Genomic DNA, 17,399 nt, shown 5'->3' on the forward strand with positions numbered 1-17,399 from the left:
ACCATCAGGGCTGCCTGAAATAGCCTACTCAAACAAGAAACTTTCTCTGTGCTTCAAGAATAAGAGATGCACAACAGTGGCTGTCACAAAAAGTACAGGGAGGACAGAAGTGGCATTCCAGCAGGATACACTGAGTGGCATAAAGGGAATCACAAAGTGCTAAATAACCAGGGGAAGTGGGGCAAAGACAGCGCTCCTGCAGGAGAGCCTGATTCTCAGATGGTGTCCCTCTGCACTCCCCTTTCTCTGGAGAGATGCCACCACCCTGGCCACCTTTGGGACAAGCAGGGACAGGACTAGGGGCAGGTGTTGCCACCTGATGCTCACGCAGCTCCGGCTGTGCAGGGACAGGCGATGCAGGGAGTCAGCGGGGAACAACTCGGCTCATTTCTTTGCCCCATCCCAGGCAGCAGCAACAGGAAATCCAGGAGCTCTGTGAAATGACAGAGAGGGAGGGAGGGCGAGCGAAGTCCCCTTGCCTCGGCTCGTGACGTCTCTCCTTCCTCCTTTTTTTTTTCCTTTCCTGTCCCTATAAAGTATCTCGGAATCGCATCAAACTTCCCAGCGAAAGCAAACCGAGCCCAGCGGGGTGGGGGGAGGCAGAGGAGAACACCTTAGGAGGGCTCTGGCCATGCCCAAGCCCCGCTGGCTGCCGGCTGCCGGCCCCGGGCGCTGTGGGGTGGCCCCCGGCAGGTAGCCAGGAGGGGGGACCTGGGGCTCCCTCTCGTCCTGAAGTGGAGAGCTCTGTTCTCGCTGTGATCCCTGCGGCACCTGCACCTCGCTGGAGGCACACAGCGAAGGGAAGGCTCTGCGCTTCGGCCACCTTCTCCCAAACTCCAGGCAAAGGACTGCTCGGAGCCCCGGCTTGCTGACTGCAGGAGGAAAGTTTGTGCCAAACTTTGGTGGTGCTTTTGCTCTGCTTTTTAACCCCTCGGGTTACTCAGGCTGGGTCACACTGCCCCCGGCACCCCGGGAAAGAGAGAAACAAGGGGAAACGAGGAATAAAGTTATTATGAGAGGGGAAAAGAAAGGGTAAAACCTGCACCTCGGGAAGAAAGGAAACAAAATCCGCAGCCCAAGGATGAAACAGTGAATGGAAAGAACAATTTAACTGGAATCAACAAGTGGGAACTCCTGCACGCCTCGTCCTTCCCCTCCCTCCCCGCTCCAGCCCGCAGCCCTCCACTAACTTGTTGCTGGCAAGAAAACTCGTCCCGGGTTGCGGACCTCTCCTCCCGCGCCTCGCCAGGGAATACCGCAGCCACCGGCGATGCTGCCCGGCCCGAGCGCCGCCCTGGCCGTCTGCGCCCTTCAGGGGCTGCTCCTGGTGCACGGTAAGACCCGTTCGCACCGTGATTTCGCAGTCACCCCGGGGGTGACGGGGCGCTGCCCGCCCCGCTCCGTACCTCAGGGCGAGCGGGGCGCGGCGGACGCCAGGGGGCGCTCAGGAGCGGCGGGTACGCGCGGGGCCGCGCCCGGCGGGAGCGCTGATGGAGGCGGGGGGACGGGAACGGGAGCGATGGGGTGGTGGAGCCGTGCGGGGACCGGCGCTGTGCGGGTGCAGCCCTCGCGGGAAGCGCCCACCTTTGATAGCTCAGTGCTTAACTCACCCCTTATATGCAGCTCTGTCCCCTCCTCGGCCCAGGCGCCGGGTCAGGTTCCCGGTTCTCCAGTGCTCCTTCACCCTGCTCCAAGTGCGCTGTGTCCCCCCCCGGAGTTACTCCTGGGTTTTATATCTGAAAAAGCCAAGAGGCAGGTTAATGAGATTTAGAAGAGCTTTTCCATCTGCCGTATGAGTTTTGATTATCTCATTAGGCGTATGGATTTCGCTGGATTACCATGCTATTCATTTAGGGCACTGCACATGGTGTAAGGGAGATGGTCTGTTATTTACTGGGGAATTCCTTACGACAGTAATGGTTATTTCTTTTATATATATATATAGTGAATGTATTTCACAGCACCAGACTTTGGCTTCTTTAGCATATTATAATCTTTTTGTAGCTTAATATCAAGAGGATAGCTTCTGGAAACACTGTGAAACATCGCTGGTTTTGATTTTCTTGCATTCGTTCAGGGATTTAACATATTGCTTCTGCAGAAAGGAACTGATTTGCAAGCACTAGCCCCACTGAATTCCATATATCCCCTACAGTACCTTCCCTATGGTTACCTACAGAGCTAAGAATGAGGTTGTGCTCCAAAGGGCTTATCCAGCTTAAAAACTGAACTAATAAACCACGTGGGTGGAAGGTTGCTGCTCCAGCACAGAAACACTGGTAGCAGTGCCTGAGCTAACCCAGAGGAGACGTACCACAGAGTCCCACACCACACTGTGCGGACACCGGTATCCACACCTTGAGCTGCACCTGGGGCAGTGTGGGAAGCCCGTGCAGCCCTGGGAGAATTCCCATGGCACGCTCCATCTGCTGCCACGTGCACGAGCAGCCAGCTGCACGCTGCCTTAGGTTCAACATCGGAGGAGCCTGGAAAAGCTTTCCACAGAAAGCATATTACCGGAAACCCGATGTAAATTTCACAAAGGTGTAAATCACTGCATGGTCACTTTCATGGATCACAGAGAGATAATGACAAGTAGTTGAGAGAGGGGAGGAAACGTGTTTTGCCACAAGTGTTCCTGAGGCTCTGGGATGAAGCAGAGCATAGCGTTGTTAGAGGAGCTCGGTGAAAAGCCTGGCTGGAGATGCTGCCCATATTTCAGGGCTGAGTTGGATCCTCACTTACCACATTACTTTCCTAATAATTCTGGTCCTAATAGCTGTGGATTTTGATCCAGATTAATTTTCCTATCAGTGCCAGGCACAGAGAAGGCAATGTCTGCATCCTGTGACAAGGAGAGGAAGGCAGGCACATCGCTAGCTGTCCCTGTAGGCAAAGGCTGATGATGGATTTTGAAGCAGTATTATGGATGTCAGACCTTTGTCCATCATTAGGAAAAGATAATATGTTAGCACAGTCTCTGTGTGCCCTAATTAGGCTGGAAGCCAAAATGAAACAGAGCCAGGAAGTCAGAGGATTCTGGATAGCTCTGATATTATTGAGGTATTAACTCCTCGGCCACCTTTCCCTCAACGCTCATCTCCAGCAATGAATTCAACTATACTCTGTTTGACCTCCCAAGGCACAGATCTATTCTGCAGGCTGTAGGTTAATCCTGGTCCAAGATCTTTGTGGTCAAAACTAGGCAGAGTTGTGCTGAAGAGCCTGACTGATTCAAAGCCAAACAATTTCCTCTGCATTGCAGAGGAAGGTTTTACTATCGAAGGTTTTACAAGTGTGAAGGACACTCGGTACCTGAGGTGCAGTGGGAGGGCAGTGACCTGCAGGGGATCCCTCCCCACTCAGGACCTCGCAGGTCCCCAAAACCCTCTCAGCTCAAACCAAACCTTAGCACAGGAGTCTGTGTCTCCTCTCCTCCTGTAGCAGCAGCTGATTGCAACCTCTGTGTCCCTATGTTCTGCATGCTGCTCAGCGGCTGGCCAAGGCTGCCTAGGTGTGCCAGGGATGCCAGAGGACAGAAGTTAAGCAGAGCCTTCAAATTCATCTATATCAAAGTAAGGTCTCCTTTAGAGAACTCATGACTTGGTGCTTTCAATCCTTGTAGGTGTTTAGCAGGGGGAAGAGACCTGCAAACATCATCCCAGTAATTTCCTGCCTTATTATAAAACACAGCTTCAGAATATTTTAGGCATCTTTGAATTTCCAAAGACAGTTCCACAACTATCATTACATTTCCACTTTCTTTTTGCTTATGACACAGCTTATGTTCAACTCCTTAGAGTAATAGTTAGGATCTTTCTGCTCAAAACTTATGAGGTAGTAATTACTGTGCAGCTGGCGCATGGTTTAGATATGGAGTGAGATGGTTAAAAAGCAGTTAAAAAGTTTGGTTTAAACAACAATCTGCAAAGACTTTTTTACACCTTGTATCTTGCATGAAAAATTTAGTATCTTTTACCCCCTGATGTTATTATTAAAAACTCCTTATAATTAAGAAGCTACTGCTATTTGAGCAATCCAAATAACTTTTCGGGTGTTGGAATAAACTCGGTAATTTCAGTGATTTAATACTGTAAAACTAACAAGATTAAAGAATAGAAATTCCTGCCCAATCCCTTTGAAATTAAAGTATGATTTAAATTGACTTTTTCTTGTTTCAGTTCACAACCTCTTCTACAAATAGAGCAGGATGGGCAGTTTAACTTGCTGACATACACATTTCACTTATACCATGTATCAGTAACCAAGTCAAACGCTTCAGGAGCTCCGGCTTTCCTGGTTTGCTGGCTGGGATGCTCACTGCGCTGCCACGGGGCCGGAGGCTCCAGCCAGTGCTGGGAGGCTGAGGACTGGCCAGCTGACAACCCTGGCCGTCCATCGGTTCTAGTAAACCAGAAATGTGCCTCCTAATCGGTGTTATTCCTAAACATTTGCTTTACTGTGGGAAAATGTTATAAAAAGCAGAGAAGCCTTTTTTTCAGGTTGTGATATATGAGCCTCCTGCCTGAAGCTGCCACATTGGAAACCGAATGGAAATCTCTTTGCACTAATTCATCCATTTAAGGCAAGGAAAAAAATGTCAAGTATTTCTGAATACTCCCTGACTTCTGAAAAACAGCACTGAGCCCCAAAGAATACTGAGAATACAAAGCAGGCTGTTTGGGGAAGGTTGCTGTTGTAACAACTTGGAGTATTTTCTTTAAACAATATTTGTCTGCGCACATTTCCCCATAGGTCTGCTAATACGTATCTCAGTGAGAGCAACGGGCTGCATTTGAGTTATCTCTGTCCTTTTGTACATTCTTTGAACTGTTCACTTTATGATGAATTATTTGTACAAAGCAATAGCTCAATCTACTCCAGTTTGAAGTAATATATCAAGTTGGGCTGAATATATAACGCTTTTGTTGCTGGTAGGTTTACACACAAGGGCAAAAAGTTTCCAGCCACAACCAGAGATTTCTTAGGTGCAGTCAGTGATAGGTGGTTTGTGTTCTTCCCAAGTTTGTGTTCCCAAATGCCAGTGTGGTTTGAAGGAGAGTGAAGATGCTCTATGCCATATATGTTCAGAGATGAAACACGCCTTTTGCTTCCAAAGACATGTGCAAAGCGTATGCAGGAAGGGTCACTTGACCAGCAGCACAGGAGGGGATGAACAGAGAAGCTGCTTTCAGTTTACACTGCAAAACAGCAACAGCAAGCTGCATTTTCTAACACTACACAGGAGATTTCCAGGAGGCAGCGTTTGACTTTCAGAGTGAGCATGAGAAGGACACTGAAGCTCAGCCCTGCCTGCTTCGTTTGATATTTCGTCTGCTCAGCCTTGCTCCACTTTCCCTTTCTTCTCCAAACCGGCCTGATGCCACTGGAATGGGAATTACGACTGGAAGTAATTAAAAGATGTTTGGAGTGTCTAACCAACAGCTAGGAACAAAATAGATGTGTCCCTAGTGTTTTCCTTCAGACACCAGCTCAGATGACTGACAGGATATGAAGGCTTGAGTGCTAACCAAGACATTCCCGTGCCTCCAGTCCTCACCTTCAGGCAGAGCACCTAAATGTACGCAGTCACGATGACCAAAAAGTTGGCTACCTAAATAAGCTGGCATGAAATGTGTGTAATAGAGAGCTGATCTCCTCACCAAGTTAGACACTTCTTTCATTTTTCTTTTTAAGGCCACAGGGAAAATAGTAGAAGCTGCCAAAATCCCCCAGCCAAGGTTATTATCTGGAAATGGCATTTAATATAAGCGCATGCTTGAAGTCTGCCCCAGGGAGCACAACTTCAGCTGCAGAGAGCTCGCAATCATCAGCAGCAAGGCAAGATTAGAACAAGTCATGTGAAGCAAGGTTTTCTGTATGAGAGGTGTGACCTTAGAGCCTTGTCCATGAGCTGCTTCCTCAAATGGGGAAGGAGGAAGGCTCAGAGAAGGTAGGGAGTCTGATCTCATGGGCTGTGATGAGCAAGAGGTGAATCTGGTGTGAGGGTGTGTTTCTTTGCCATAGCCAAGACAGGGCTTGCAGCAGCGCAGCCATGGCTGGCATTGCACCCCATGTACCCCAGGGACTGTCTCAGTTCCCTGCTTTCGAAGGCTCTGGAAAGGTAAGCAGTGAATTCACAATCTAAGGGAGCTGAGTAACTGCCCTGGGCAAATGTTGTTAATTCTGTATTAGGCTGTTACTAACAGTGTAATACAACTATGCACTCTGATGGATAGCGAGTAAGTCTGCGGACTGCTTGAGGAGGCAGTCCAATACCCTCATCTCCAAGTCCTTGGATTACTCTGTCTTTACAGCACATACTTTTTGTCCCCACTACATCCCACATCCCTCTCCTGTTCTCCTCCCCTTTCCTGGATGTCTCCTAAACTCCCCTCAGGGCTCAGGATTCCTTGAATTTTTACATTAGAAAAAGCCAAGAGGAATTTCTCAGCCCTTGCACAAGAGGGGTCTGCTCAGTCTCTCTTCCCTGTACCAAAATGAATTTTGCCTTTAAAATTGTGCCTGATTTGGCAAGCCAAAGTGGGATTGCCAAAGAGTGTGTGTGACCATTGGTCAGGACTTCTGTTGTGGCTCTAAAAGTGAAGCTTTTAGCACTGAGGAGTGACATTACTGAGCAAGGAAAGAACCTCATCTAACCCTCTGAATGATGAAAGGCCGAACAAGCTAGTCTTCCTTTGTGCCTTGCAGGGAATGGCAAAAGCATATGGTCCCCAAGATTTCAGCATTCAGCCAAAACTACACTCAGGCTCAGAATGTAAAGGAAATATATGGACCAGCCTTCTATTTTCAGATCACTTGCCTTTGTCTTCTGCATTTCCACGTAGGTTTCCTTAGATCTTCCTGTGTTTTTCTGAACTGTGGGAACACGATTGCCAAGGAAGTAGAGAGGGGAGTTTTCAGCCCTGCTGGGATTGTTCTTGATTTGAGGGTCAAGGAAGCTTGACCTCCTCATTACCTGTTCCATTTTTTACAACATCACCACGAATCTAAACCACCTCGGCCAAAATGTTCGCTTCCTTAGAGCCCACAGCTCAGAGACTGCACACCTTGGATTCTTCCTACAGATACACTGGGGTCAGCTTGCAGGAAAGCACCAACCACCATGGGGCTACTTTGCCTGCTCCTCTATAGCTGTGAGTAAAACAGGACTGCTCACGGGGACATGCCACACAAATACACATTCTGTAAAGCATTCATCCTGTTTGCGGTTAACTCGAATCTCATTAACTGAAATCAGTGCTGAATACAATGATTTAGGAGTTAAAGCAATTTCCTCCCATCCCCAGAAGCCTGCAGTGGGTGATGTGAGTGGGGGGCCTCCCAGAATCCCAGTTCCCATCCTCGATTCCCTCACAGCTACTGGGAAGGGCTCACTTTGGTCCTTTGTAGCCATACGGATCATCTCTGAAAGCTGATACTGAGCCTGGACTTCCCAAGCTTTTGGGTTGGGTTGCGCAGGGGTCGGTGTTTCAGACCTTCAATGTGCAGATGCCTACTACAGTGCGTCCTCCACACAGGAGTTACAAAAGGTGTTTTTCCCCTCTGCTGCTCCACTTGCTCTTCCAGCTGCCTGGAGCTGGCTCCCGGAGGAGCCATCCACATGCCCACACAGGAGCATTTGGAAGCCCTTCATGTGGGCAATCCTAATTACAATACGCCTCCATACAGGAAATGGCTGTTGAAAGAGATTGCCCAGAGCCCCTAACAGGAAGACTGTGTTTGAAAGGAGGGAAGTAAAGCACTGTGGATTATCAGTTGCAAACCTCAAGGTCTCTGTCTTTCCTTGCAGACAAATAAATCCCCCAGGTGCCGTGTTGTCCTGCACTGGGGCACTGGGTACATCCCTACCTCCCCTCCATTCACTGCCCTCCACTCTGAATTAATACCATAAAACCTAATGAGGGACAGGACTTCATGCGTATCCACTCCTTAAAAGCACAGGTACTACTTTGTTCCTTAATCCATGAGGAATATCAGAAGAAATAATAATGCAGAGCCCAGGTGTGGGAAGAAATGCTTTTCCCAGATCTCCTTCTGGATGTACATGAGGCAAGGAAGTGGCATCAGCTCTGGCTGCATGACACAGCAGGATGGAGCTGAGCAGCAAATTTGGCTAGTTTAAAGGGTTTTGTGTTACATTCACTGGAATCATCCTTTAATTGTAAACAATGATGTCACCCTGAGAACCTTTTAAACACAGTTTAAGCACTGACATGGTGTGAAGCAGCATCAGGTAACCTTTTGGCCAGCCTCATTCTTTTCTCTATGAATGGATGATGTCTGGATTACTTTCATTTCATGCTCCTGCACTTGGGACAAGCTTTCCTCTCAGTTACACAGGTTTAAAGCTGTCGCTTGGCTGAAGACAACAGCCTGTCTTTGAGTTTCCCTTTGCGTGACAGAACATTTAGTTTATTACGGTTGTTGACACATTTTGTGGTAGAAGCTGAATGAGAAAAGCACTACCTGAGAGCTGATCTCCCGCTGCATGCTTTAGAAAGGCAGAGATTTTCCTGATCTTGCTGGAAAATCCTGATCTGTTTTAGAAGTGAAAACTCACTGTGAGAACACAAAGTAACCTGCTTACGCTCCTGTGCTGAAGGAAAGCCAGTGTAGGCAAGAGAACAGGGCTTGGTCCAATAGGAATTACTAGAGAGAGTGATTAATCCCTGGAACCCTATGTCAGCATGAGCGGAGCATGGGATGGGGAGGGGTTCCCTGGGGCAGAGCCTCCCTGGCTGTATCTCAGTGCAGTTGGCCCATCTCACTTTGCCAGAGTTGGGTGTTTCTCACAGCTCATTGTCCCACTCAGTGATGATTTCTCCAAGTACAATGATACCACGGGCTCTGGGAAAGTAAGATCCAGTTGTTACAGTGAAGCTGCTAATGATCCCGTTAACAGTTTTATTACTTAATCCACTGATACATCAGGTTCTGACTTTGCCCAGGAAGGAGATAAGCCAAGTCTTCAGTGTGATGTATTTACAGGTTTGGAGCTACTGTGGGGTTTCTAGGCTGTGCTCCCATTTGGACTGTTTTCTCATGGCCTTCCCACCAAGTTGCTTCATCCTCTGGGTCAGTCTGGGCAATATTACTCTGCCGTAATGAAAGAGAAGTGCAGGTCAAACAAAAGACGCAGTATGGCACGATTCAGCACAAGGTGAATTCAGGAAGGCATCAGGCTGCTGAGCAGCAGATGTCAAAGGTTCCCCCCAGCTTGCTCCACACAGTGTTATATCCTGCATGAAACATTGTCATTAAATTTGAAGGAGGATATACACAGGGCTGATTTCTTCTTCTTAGCATTATGGAGCCAGGGGATTGTTCTGATCTATAGACTTCCCAACCAGAAGGACCAGTAGAGTTGGTTGTTTATATGCCCTGGCTTATATCAGAAGCATACTGTTAGACTGGGAAGAAAAGCTACAAAGACCCCTAAGAGAAAGTTGGGGTTTCACACGATATTAATTGGACTGTGATCTTTATATCAAGGATAAAAGATTTGGTACAAATTACCCCTGTACTTTGCCTTTTTTATTGTTGTCTGCTTTGCATTTGAAATGTCAAGTTCAAACCTACATGGCGAAATGCTATTATTAATTTTAATAAATCATGAAGTAGTGTGCCTTCTTCTGGTGGCTGAAGTTGATCTCTATTTAATTTGTACATAACTGTGGTTCTTCTATTATTATTAAAAATAAATGACTAACCTCCTTTCCCAATGCACTCTACCACATGTCAGAGCTGGTACAATGTCATCTGGGGCAGGCATCCACAAACAGGCACCACGACGTCCTGCAAGTCTATGAGCACAGAATAATGCTCCCAGGAGAAAGGCTCTCCTTTTCCCTGCCCAACAATATGTGCACAATTTGGTTTAGCATTCTTCATGACAGTATCTTCAGCTTTCTGGAGAGTTTCTGGCAGAAGGACTAAAGGAGAGGAAAGGAGATGGTTTTGTCTGGTTATAAGTCTCCTGTGTCCTGCACTTGGGAGAAAATCAGGGCAGGAAAGCTGAAAAGTCTGTGCTCAGAGTGGGATGAGTGGAAAAGCTAAAATGGAGCTAGTTTTGATTTCCATGGAGTGGAGTTTGCAGAGCTGCATTCAAGCTCTTCCACTGTACAATATCACTCTAGTTTGAAACATTAATCTAGATTGTTAAATACTACACGGATGTGTGGTCTGGCACTGAGCAGTGCAATTGTGACATTCTGCTTTTCTGACCGGGTAGAATCAGTTTGGCCAGAAGTATGAGACACAAAGCTGAAAGCATAAATCTCTTACCAGTATAAATCAGACCCATTTGCAAACACAGCTGGCTGGTCCAGGGTCTGAAGGGCCCTGGGTAGCTCCCATCGCCTCTGCAGAACTGCGGGATGCCCTTTAGGGGCTAGTTTGCTGCATTAAAACAGCCACTAAAGACATGCAGAGAGGGGATAGAAGGATGTGTATTCAAATACCAACCGGGCTGTCACTACCCCTTCTCCTCCAGAGGCTGCTTCTTTCCTGGTCACACCTAGTGTGACCACACCTTGTAAGTGATAAGGTGCAAATCACCTTGTGATAAGGTGCAAATCACCTTGACAACGGCCTTTTCCTGAACAAAAGGCCAGATGTAATCTTGAATCAGAGTCCAGTGCTGGACAATCTGCATGAAGGAAACACTGAAAGCTTTATTCTGCATCTCTGGGATTGCTATTACAGGTTCTGGACATCTCTGATTTAGGAGTTAAACTCTTTCTCTGTATTTTCTTTGCATCCTTGGAGCAGCAGTGGTAGTTAATATTGATCATTAAAGCCACCACCATAAAGGCTCAGGATAAACACTTCACCTTGATGAATCAGGTAGTTAATGCTGTGCACAGCCATTGTTTTGGGCTGCTGGTTCTTTAATTCCTAGACTGACGAATATATCACCACACACAGTCTCCTTAAATTTGGAGCTAGGCTAACCAGATGAGACAATAAAAGGGGTTAAAGAGCATCATTAGGAGAGCCCAGAACAGCCTTATTCCTGTAGTCAACTTTCCCGCTTATCAGGAAAGACATTTCTGCTTATCTTGGTTGTGGGCTTGACATCTGCTGGTAGTGAAAGCGAAGCAGTGACACTTGGGCATGGTGGGATCCCCTACCCTGATGTTGCAGTGTGTATGATAAAGGAATCGAGAGGAATTCCCAGCACACGTAGGGCAAAGGTCTCTCTCTTGTGCTCCTTCATTTAATGGTCGAAGCGATGCCTTTAGTGTATTGTACTGCCAGCCTTTGAAAGGCTGTGTGTTTGTTTTGATTCTATATTGTTCTAAGTTAAATAGTAGGAAAAGAGAAATCTCTGCCACCATAACATTCTCTTATAGGTCTATTCATTATAGATCCCAAGAGGAAACTGAGAGTTCCCCTGGACAATGGCCTGATATACAAATGAGCATACATTAACTTTCTGTGGTTGTATAGTTCATTTGGGCTGCATTTCCTTTCCATTCTTAGGAACATGAATTCAGGCATCATTCGGTTTGATGTCTTCCTCTGCCTTGAACTGCTCTCTCATTAGACATGCTGCATGTCAAGCAGCCTGAAGTGAAGGTGCTTCAGCAGAGGTGGTGGTGCACTGAGGGATGTGTTTGGAGTTAGTGGTAGGGCCAGAACCCAAGGAGCCCAGGCCAGGTCTGTGGGGTGTCCTCTCAGCTGGGTGGGGGACACTGGGGCAGCTGCTGGCCAGATGCTGTGCTCCAAAGCAGCAAGGACATCAGGGTGGTTGGACATCAGCCATGAAGTTTAAGTAACTCAACTTCAGTCCCTTTTCCTTTGACAAACTCTCCTTAGGGAGATGGCCTGGGGCACATCTCAATGGCTTTGGCATCACTAACTCCAGAACAAGGGCTGCAGCAGGGTATGATACAGGAACACCCCAAATCTCTGGACAGGGAATGGCTGATGCAATTACAGCTGTGTTCACTGCACTGATTAGCGGGGACACTTTGCTCAGGACCACAGCTCAGCTGCTGCATGACCTGCACTCTTCAGTTTGTAGGTACCCACCCAGGCCGCCAGGCTTCGGGCACTTTGGTGTTGCATTCCTCTCTGCAGTGCAGGTATGTTTTCTGCTTTTGTGCCTCTGCTCTTCCTCTGTAAATCGGGAGATTACCACTTCCTTCCTCCCTGGAGGGATGGGGCAATACATGTTTTGATGAGAAGCAGGAGCTCAGGAACTGCAGCAGATTTGCTTCATCCTTCGCTTCCACCACCAGAGAAAAAGCCATCTGAAGTTATATGGAGGCATTTAAGGTTGCAAGGATCGGGACTGGGATACCGTGTCAGACATGGCCTCAACTATCAGAAATGAACCTCTCCTCTCTCCAGACTCTTGTAGAATTTGGGTTTGGCTGTTGCTTTTTTGCCCTGACATGTCACACTCTCACTTACTTTGCATGGGAACAGAGCCAAGCAGATGAAGAAGATGAAAGACTAGATCAGTCATTGTTACCCAGCCTTCTGTAAACAGCCCTGCACAGTCTGCACAGTGACGCCTGCTCCTGACATGCTGCATGTCCCATCCAAAAGGTGTGTCCTGTCCTGCAGACTGCTCTGGCTGGCTCGCCGTGCCTGCTCACACGGCTGGGTACCACCAGCAGTGAGGCTCAGGGCTTGCAAGGCTGCAGGTTTGCTTTCATTTCTTTTAATGCAGTAGATCCCTCAGCCTCTAAGCCCACACATATGCAGTAGGCTGCTACTTCCCCTTGAGGAATAAAGCAGCACGCATACACACACATGCATAGGTGCAAGTGGATGCAGCATCACTCCAACTGCAGCTATATTCCAAAAAGCCCCTTGGTTTTCATTCTGACTCTGTCTCCTGGCACAGAGAAATTTGCAAAGCTAATTTTCAGCTCCTGTCTAATGGATTCCCCTGCTGAGCGCCTGTTACAGCTAAAGGATTCCAGATTGAGAGTTTGCTCTCATCCCCCCTGTGCACATCTATGTCGGAGGTACTTCTTGGAGAGCTGGTTAAGGAGCCTGGAGTGCGACTGAGTGTTTGTGCTGAGGTTCAGGAGGAGTTTCCCTTCCTCCTTGGCTGAAGGCAGCCCTCACACCATTATAGCCTGTTTGCTTTCTTACTGCTTTCACCCCAGTAGAGATAAGGTGATTATAGATATCAGACTGCACAAGGGAATACTGCATTTAGCAAAGGTGAGAAGCAAAAGGAGAAACCCCCTTCACTAGGAGCTCACTTCTGGGGAGGAGGAAAGAGCTGCAGCTGAGCAGCAAGACTTCAAAATACACTGCTGCACTCTATTGCCTCCTTGCCCCTTGTGCCTGCCCCACCGGCCACCCTCAGAGGAGAGGACATCGCCATCCACACCACACACTCACTACTGCCAGCTCCCTCCAGCTCCTGTAGAACCAAAGAGCCTTTCCCTGGATGATCCTGCAGCTCAGCACAGAACTTGGAGCCAATTTACTTGAGCTCTAATTCCTGCCGTGTTGCAGGCTTCCTGTATGACCTTAGGTAAGATACTTATCTTATCTGTCTTCACTTTCCAGCAGCAGTATATAACAGCAATTACTTACCAAGCTGACAAACATGCTGCAAGGTTAAATCCCTTTGTAAGCCATCTTGCAACTAATCTTAGAAATGCAGACTGTTATGATTATTACTATTATTATTGTTATTGCTATTTTGGTACTGTCCTTTCTCAGCCGTGGACGTTTTGCTATGACAAACCTACAGTTAAGGTTTAAGTATCAGTTTCCACAGAAGATTTTCTCATTTTGGGGCACAATACATTGGATCTTCGCCCCTAAAAGCCCTTGGAGGGTGGGCACAGCCATGCAGAAAACAGAAGATGAGCAGGACATACACATACAAACAAGATAACCCATTTTACACATCTTGTCTTCTCATACCTAGACAACAAACCTCTAATACTTATTTTAGTATTTGTCAAAGGACAAAAAGAGACATTGTTCCTCTTTGGAAAGCATTCTGGTTTTCCCAAGCAGCTGACCAGACAGATCTTTAAGTATTTAAGTAGACATTTCTGCCTCCAGCAGGCACAAAGACATCTCTGCTGGGGCATCTTGGCAGGACAGAGGCCAACAGGACAAAAGGAGTCGGGGGGGGTCAGGGTTGGACCTGGGCACTGTGCAGGGTTAGGTATACAGTCAGGGTAGGGGTTAGGATTAGGAGCGAGAAGCTCTCAAGGATTAGGATCAAGGTGTGCTGGCCATGCCTAGCTGCTGAGGGAGAAGTCTGCCCCACAGAATGACTGTCAGACACCTCCCAGTGCTGAAAGACCAGGGACCAGATGGGTTTATTGACCATCAGCATGAATTCCTCACTTACCCTGTAGCAAAGTACGTTGTGAAGCCAGCCTGGAAAGGCTCCTGAACATGTAGCACTCATTCCGCCACTCCTTTGGATACACATGACTGATAATCTGCCTCTTTTCAGGTGTAGTTAAGCCATCTAAAAAGGATCAAATGATGGAAGAGTTGGAAAGCTGATCCTGACATCAGAGCTAAGCCAGAATTATAATTGCTTCATCTCTTACCGAGTGGTTTCTTTCACTTAAAAGAGATCAACATAAATGAGTTTTCACTGGAATATGCTTTCCTGGCATTTTAATTAAGATGAAAATAAATAGGTAAATCCAAATACCTGGGCACTATCAGTTTTCATGGCTATTATTCTATTTGTCAGCTGGGGCAATCCATGTGCTGTGTGAACTGCGGTGCTAAGGGTACGGTATCTTTGTGCTCGAGAGGAACATATTCCCAAGCATGTTGTCTTTGGCATGGCCAATATTTTATCTGCCAGAGCCAACATTAATGAAAAATTCCTGAAAAATTCCACATTTCAACACAGCACCACTCTGATGGGAATAACAATCTATCTCTCCTGACCTTGTTCAAAAGCAGACAGCAGGCAGGATACAAAGGAGGGAGGGATTCCTGAACCCCCCTACCCAGGACTTTGGGTGCTTTGTGCTACGTTTGTGATACCTGCCTGCCTTTGTAAGGGATATCAGCACTGTCAGGTTGTGTACTCCCCATAGGACCTGCATCCAAAATCAGCATTCCTTGGAATAGACATGCATGCAGCCAGAAACACTGGGCTGGAGAAAGGAAGAACTGCTTCTTGTTTTGTTGTACGACAGTCTCATCTCTTTGAAACAGAGTGATGCAGCAACTGTATAATGAGAACTGTCTGTATAGGAGTGGGTTTCCCTATTGGGAAAAAGCTAGCCAAGTCATGAATCTGTTTAACATGGGGGATAACAATATTCGTGATCATTACAGTCAACATTAGCCTGGATGATTTGTAATATGCGAGCTTATCTCCTCGTTGCACTGGACAGTCTGGAAATCTAAACCAACAGAGCTGAGAAATAAAAGCCCAGTCATGAATAAGGTGGCCTTAAATCACTGCCACTGACTGCAAAGTGACAGAGCAGGGAAATGGAAGGGACTAGTTCACTTTGATTTGCATGAATTGCATTCACACAGCTGGGCATTTCCCTTAGGAATTCAGAGCATCCTGGACTTGTTGTAAGCAGGATAGCAGTAGAGGCTGACCGGCCTGTGGGTTGTGCCACAATGAAATCACTGACTTTGTGTTATATGCACACTTTGTGAACCAGAACACTGAAGGCAAAGGAAAATCAAGACTTACAACTAACAGGCATCCAAAGTCTGCTTATTACACAGAGACCCACACCTGACAAAGGGCAGGGCAAGCACTGGAATTTATTCCCCCCTGTTGTCAGAGTCTATGACAGTGTCTCCAATCAACAACTGTCTGTCATGCCCCAGAGACAGGAGCAAGCCTGTCAGTGCTCAGATAAGAGCAGGTGCTGATTTGATGCTGTGATCCAGCACATAGACACAATGCTGTGGAAATGCTCCGGTTTCAGCCCCTGGAAGATCTTCTCTTGCCAAATTCTCCCCTCCTTTGGAGACTTTCTAAATGGCAGATGCAAGAGCACACGATGTTCCTCCTGCATAGACGAGATCTTTGATGTGCTCACGCTCTGAGCTGCTACCTTTATTTCAGCGTTAAGAGGATGCAAAGGGAGGGACAGGTTTGTGCCAATCACAGACTTGCCTAAATATTTATCTCTGCTAAAAACAGTTTAGTTTCTGGATTTAGCCCAGGGTTGATTTTGATGAGAGACATCAAACACAATATACATGAATCAGGGACAGCACATCTGGCACTGCCTGTATGCTGGAGGAATATAAATAAAGGAGCCAGTAAACTCCATCTGGCGACTTATTTGTACTGCAACAAGGCTGTCAGCTTTCTAATCCCACCACTCAGAGAGAAGAGGGTGCCATGAATCACTTGGGGCTGCTCTGTGGTCCCCGCCTTGGCGTGTGTCTCTCTTTTTGCATGAGAGGACTCCATAGTGAAGGATCATAACCCCTTTCTGGAGCCTGGTTTGCCAGAGCCGCGAGCCAGGCCAGCAGTGCTGCCAATATTTAGAATGTTTCTGCAACACGATGATATTTTATTTTTGGAAGTATCTGATACAAATGTTCTTTTCCTGGAAAGATTCCTCCTCCTGCCCGCCTCCCCCGCCTCCCGCACGCTGCTGGGGCCAATATTTCTGTTGCAACTTCCTTGCTCCCAGACGTTTCCTACTATAGATTCCCTCCCCTCTCTCCTGGAGCTGATGGTCCAGGTTGCACCCTGCATTGTTCTGTTGGCTGCGAGGAGGCAAAATCAGTGCCTGATGTAGCTGCCACGGATGGATGCTGGTGGGCACCCCTGGAGGCTTCTGGCTCAATGCTATGGAAGGGAACCAGGGAAGATGCTCGGTATGTGCCAGGATGGGAGGATGTCTCCGATAGCCACGGGAGCCCCTAATCTTCTCCACAGTGTGAGCAGAACACATCACAGTGCTGCAAGGCCTGCTGGGTGCAGGGAACATCAGCACTCTGGAACCAGGTACATGGGGACACTTAAGTACATGCTGCTCCTCACTCTTTTCCATCCCCTCGTCCAAGGGGAGCACTGTCCTTGGAATTGATAGTGTCCATTAGTGCCTTTAACTCCATCGCTCTGCAAACTGATGATGACCTTTAGTTGGGCAGAATTTGGCATGGATACATGAACGGAAGCCTTGGAGCTGGGGCTTACACACACTGCAATGTCCAAAGAGCCACTTTAAACAACATCATCATGCAGAGCAGTCGTGGAGGGACATTTATCACACTACTTCCCTGATGAGCCCAGGACACCAATTTTAGGTACTGTAAAAACAGTGAAGGTCAAATTTACTATGGAGGGTAAAGCCCAGTGATTCATTTTTCCTTATTCTTTATAGTCCCTTTTCACCTTGAAGAACAAAAGGGCCTAAAGTCAGAGAACGTTT

At 47.4% G+C, this 17,399-nt stretch overlaps 1 protein-coding gene across 2 annotated transcripts in view; it reads left to right on the forward strand.

The window, feature by feature from the left end:
• The first annotated feature begins 574 nt into the window (after positions 1-574).
• LOC115612592 (vascular endothelial growth factor receptor kdr-like) overlaps positions 575-17,399 on the forward strand; it is a 124,425-nt gene continuing 107,600 nt past the window's right edge. For both annotated transcript variants that reach the window (XM_030497068.1, XM_030497069.1), the window contains exon 1: positions 575-1,334. In XM_030497068.1, coding sequence (XP_030352928.1) covers positions 1,271-1,334 — 64 coding nt within the window. In that variant the 5' untranslated portion in view covers positions 575-1,270. The remainder of the gene's footprint in view (positions 1,335-17,399) is intronic.

This window comes from Strigops habroptila, chromosome 9 (genome assembly GCF_004027225.2).
Source record: "Strigops habroptila isolate Jane chromosome 9, bStrHab1.2.pri, whole genome shotgun sequence".
NCBI lineage: Eukaryota > Metazoa > Chordata > Aves > Psittaciformes > Psittacidae > Strigops > Strigops habroptila.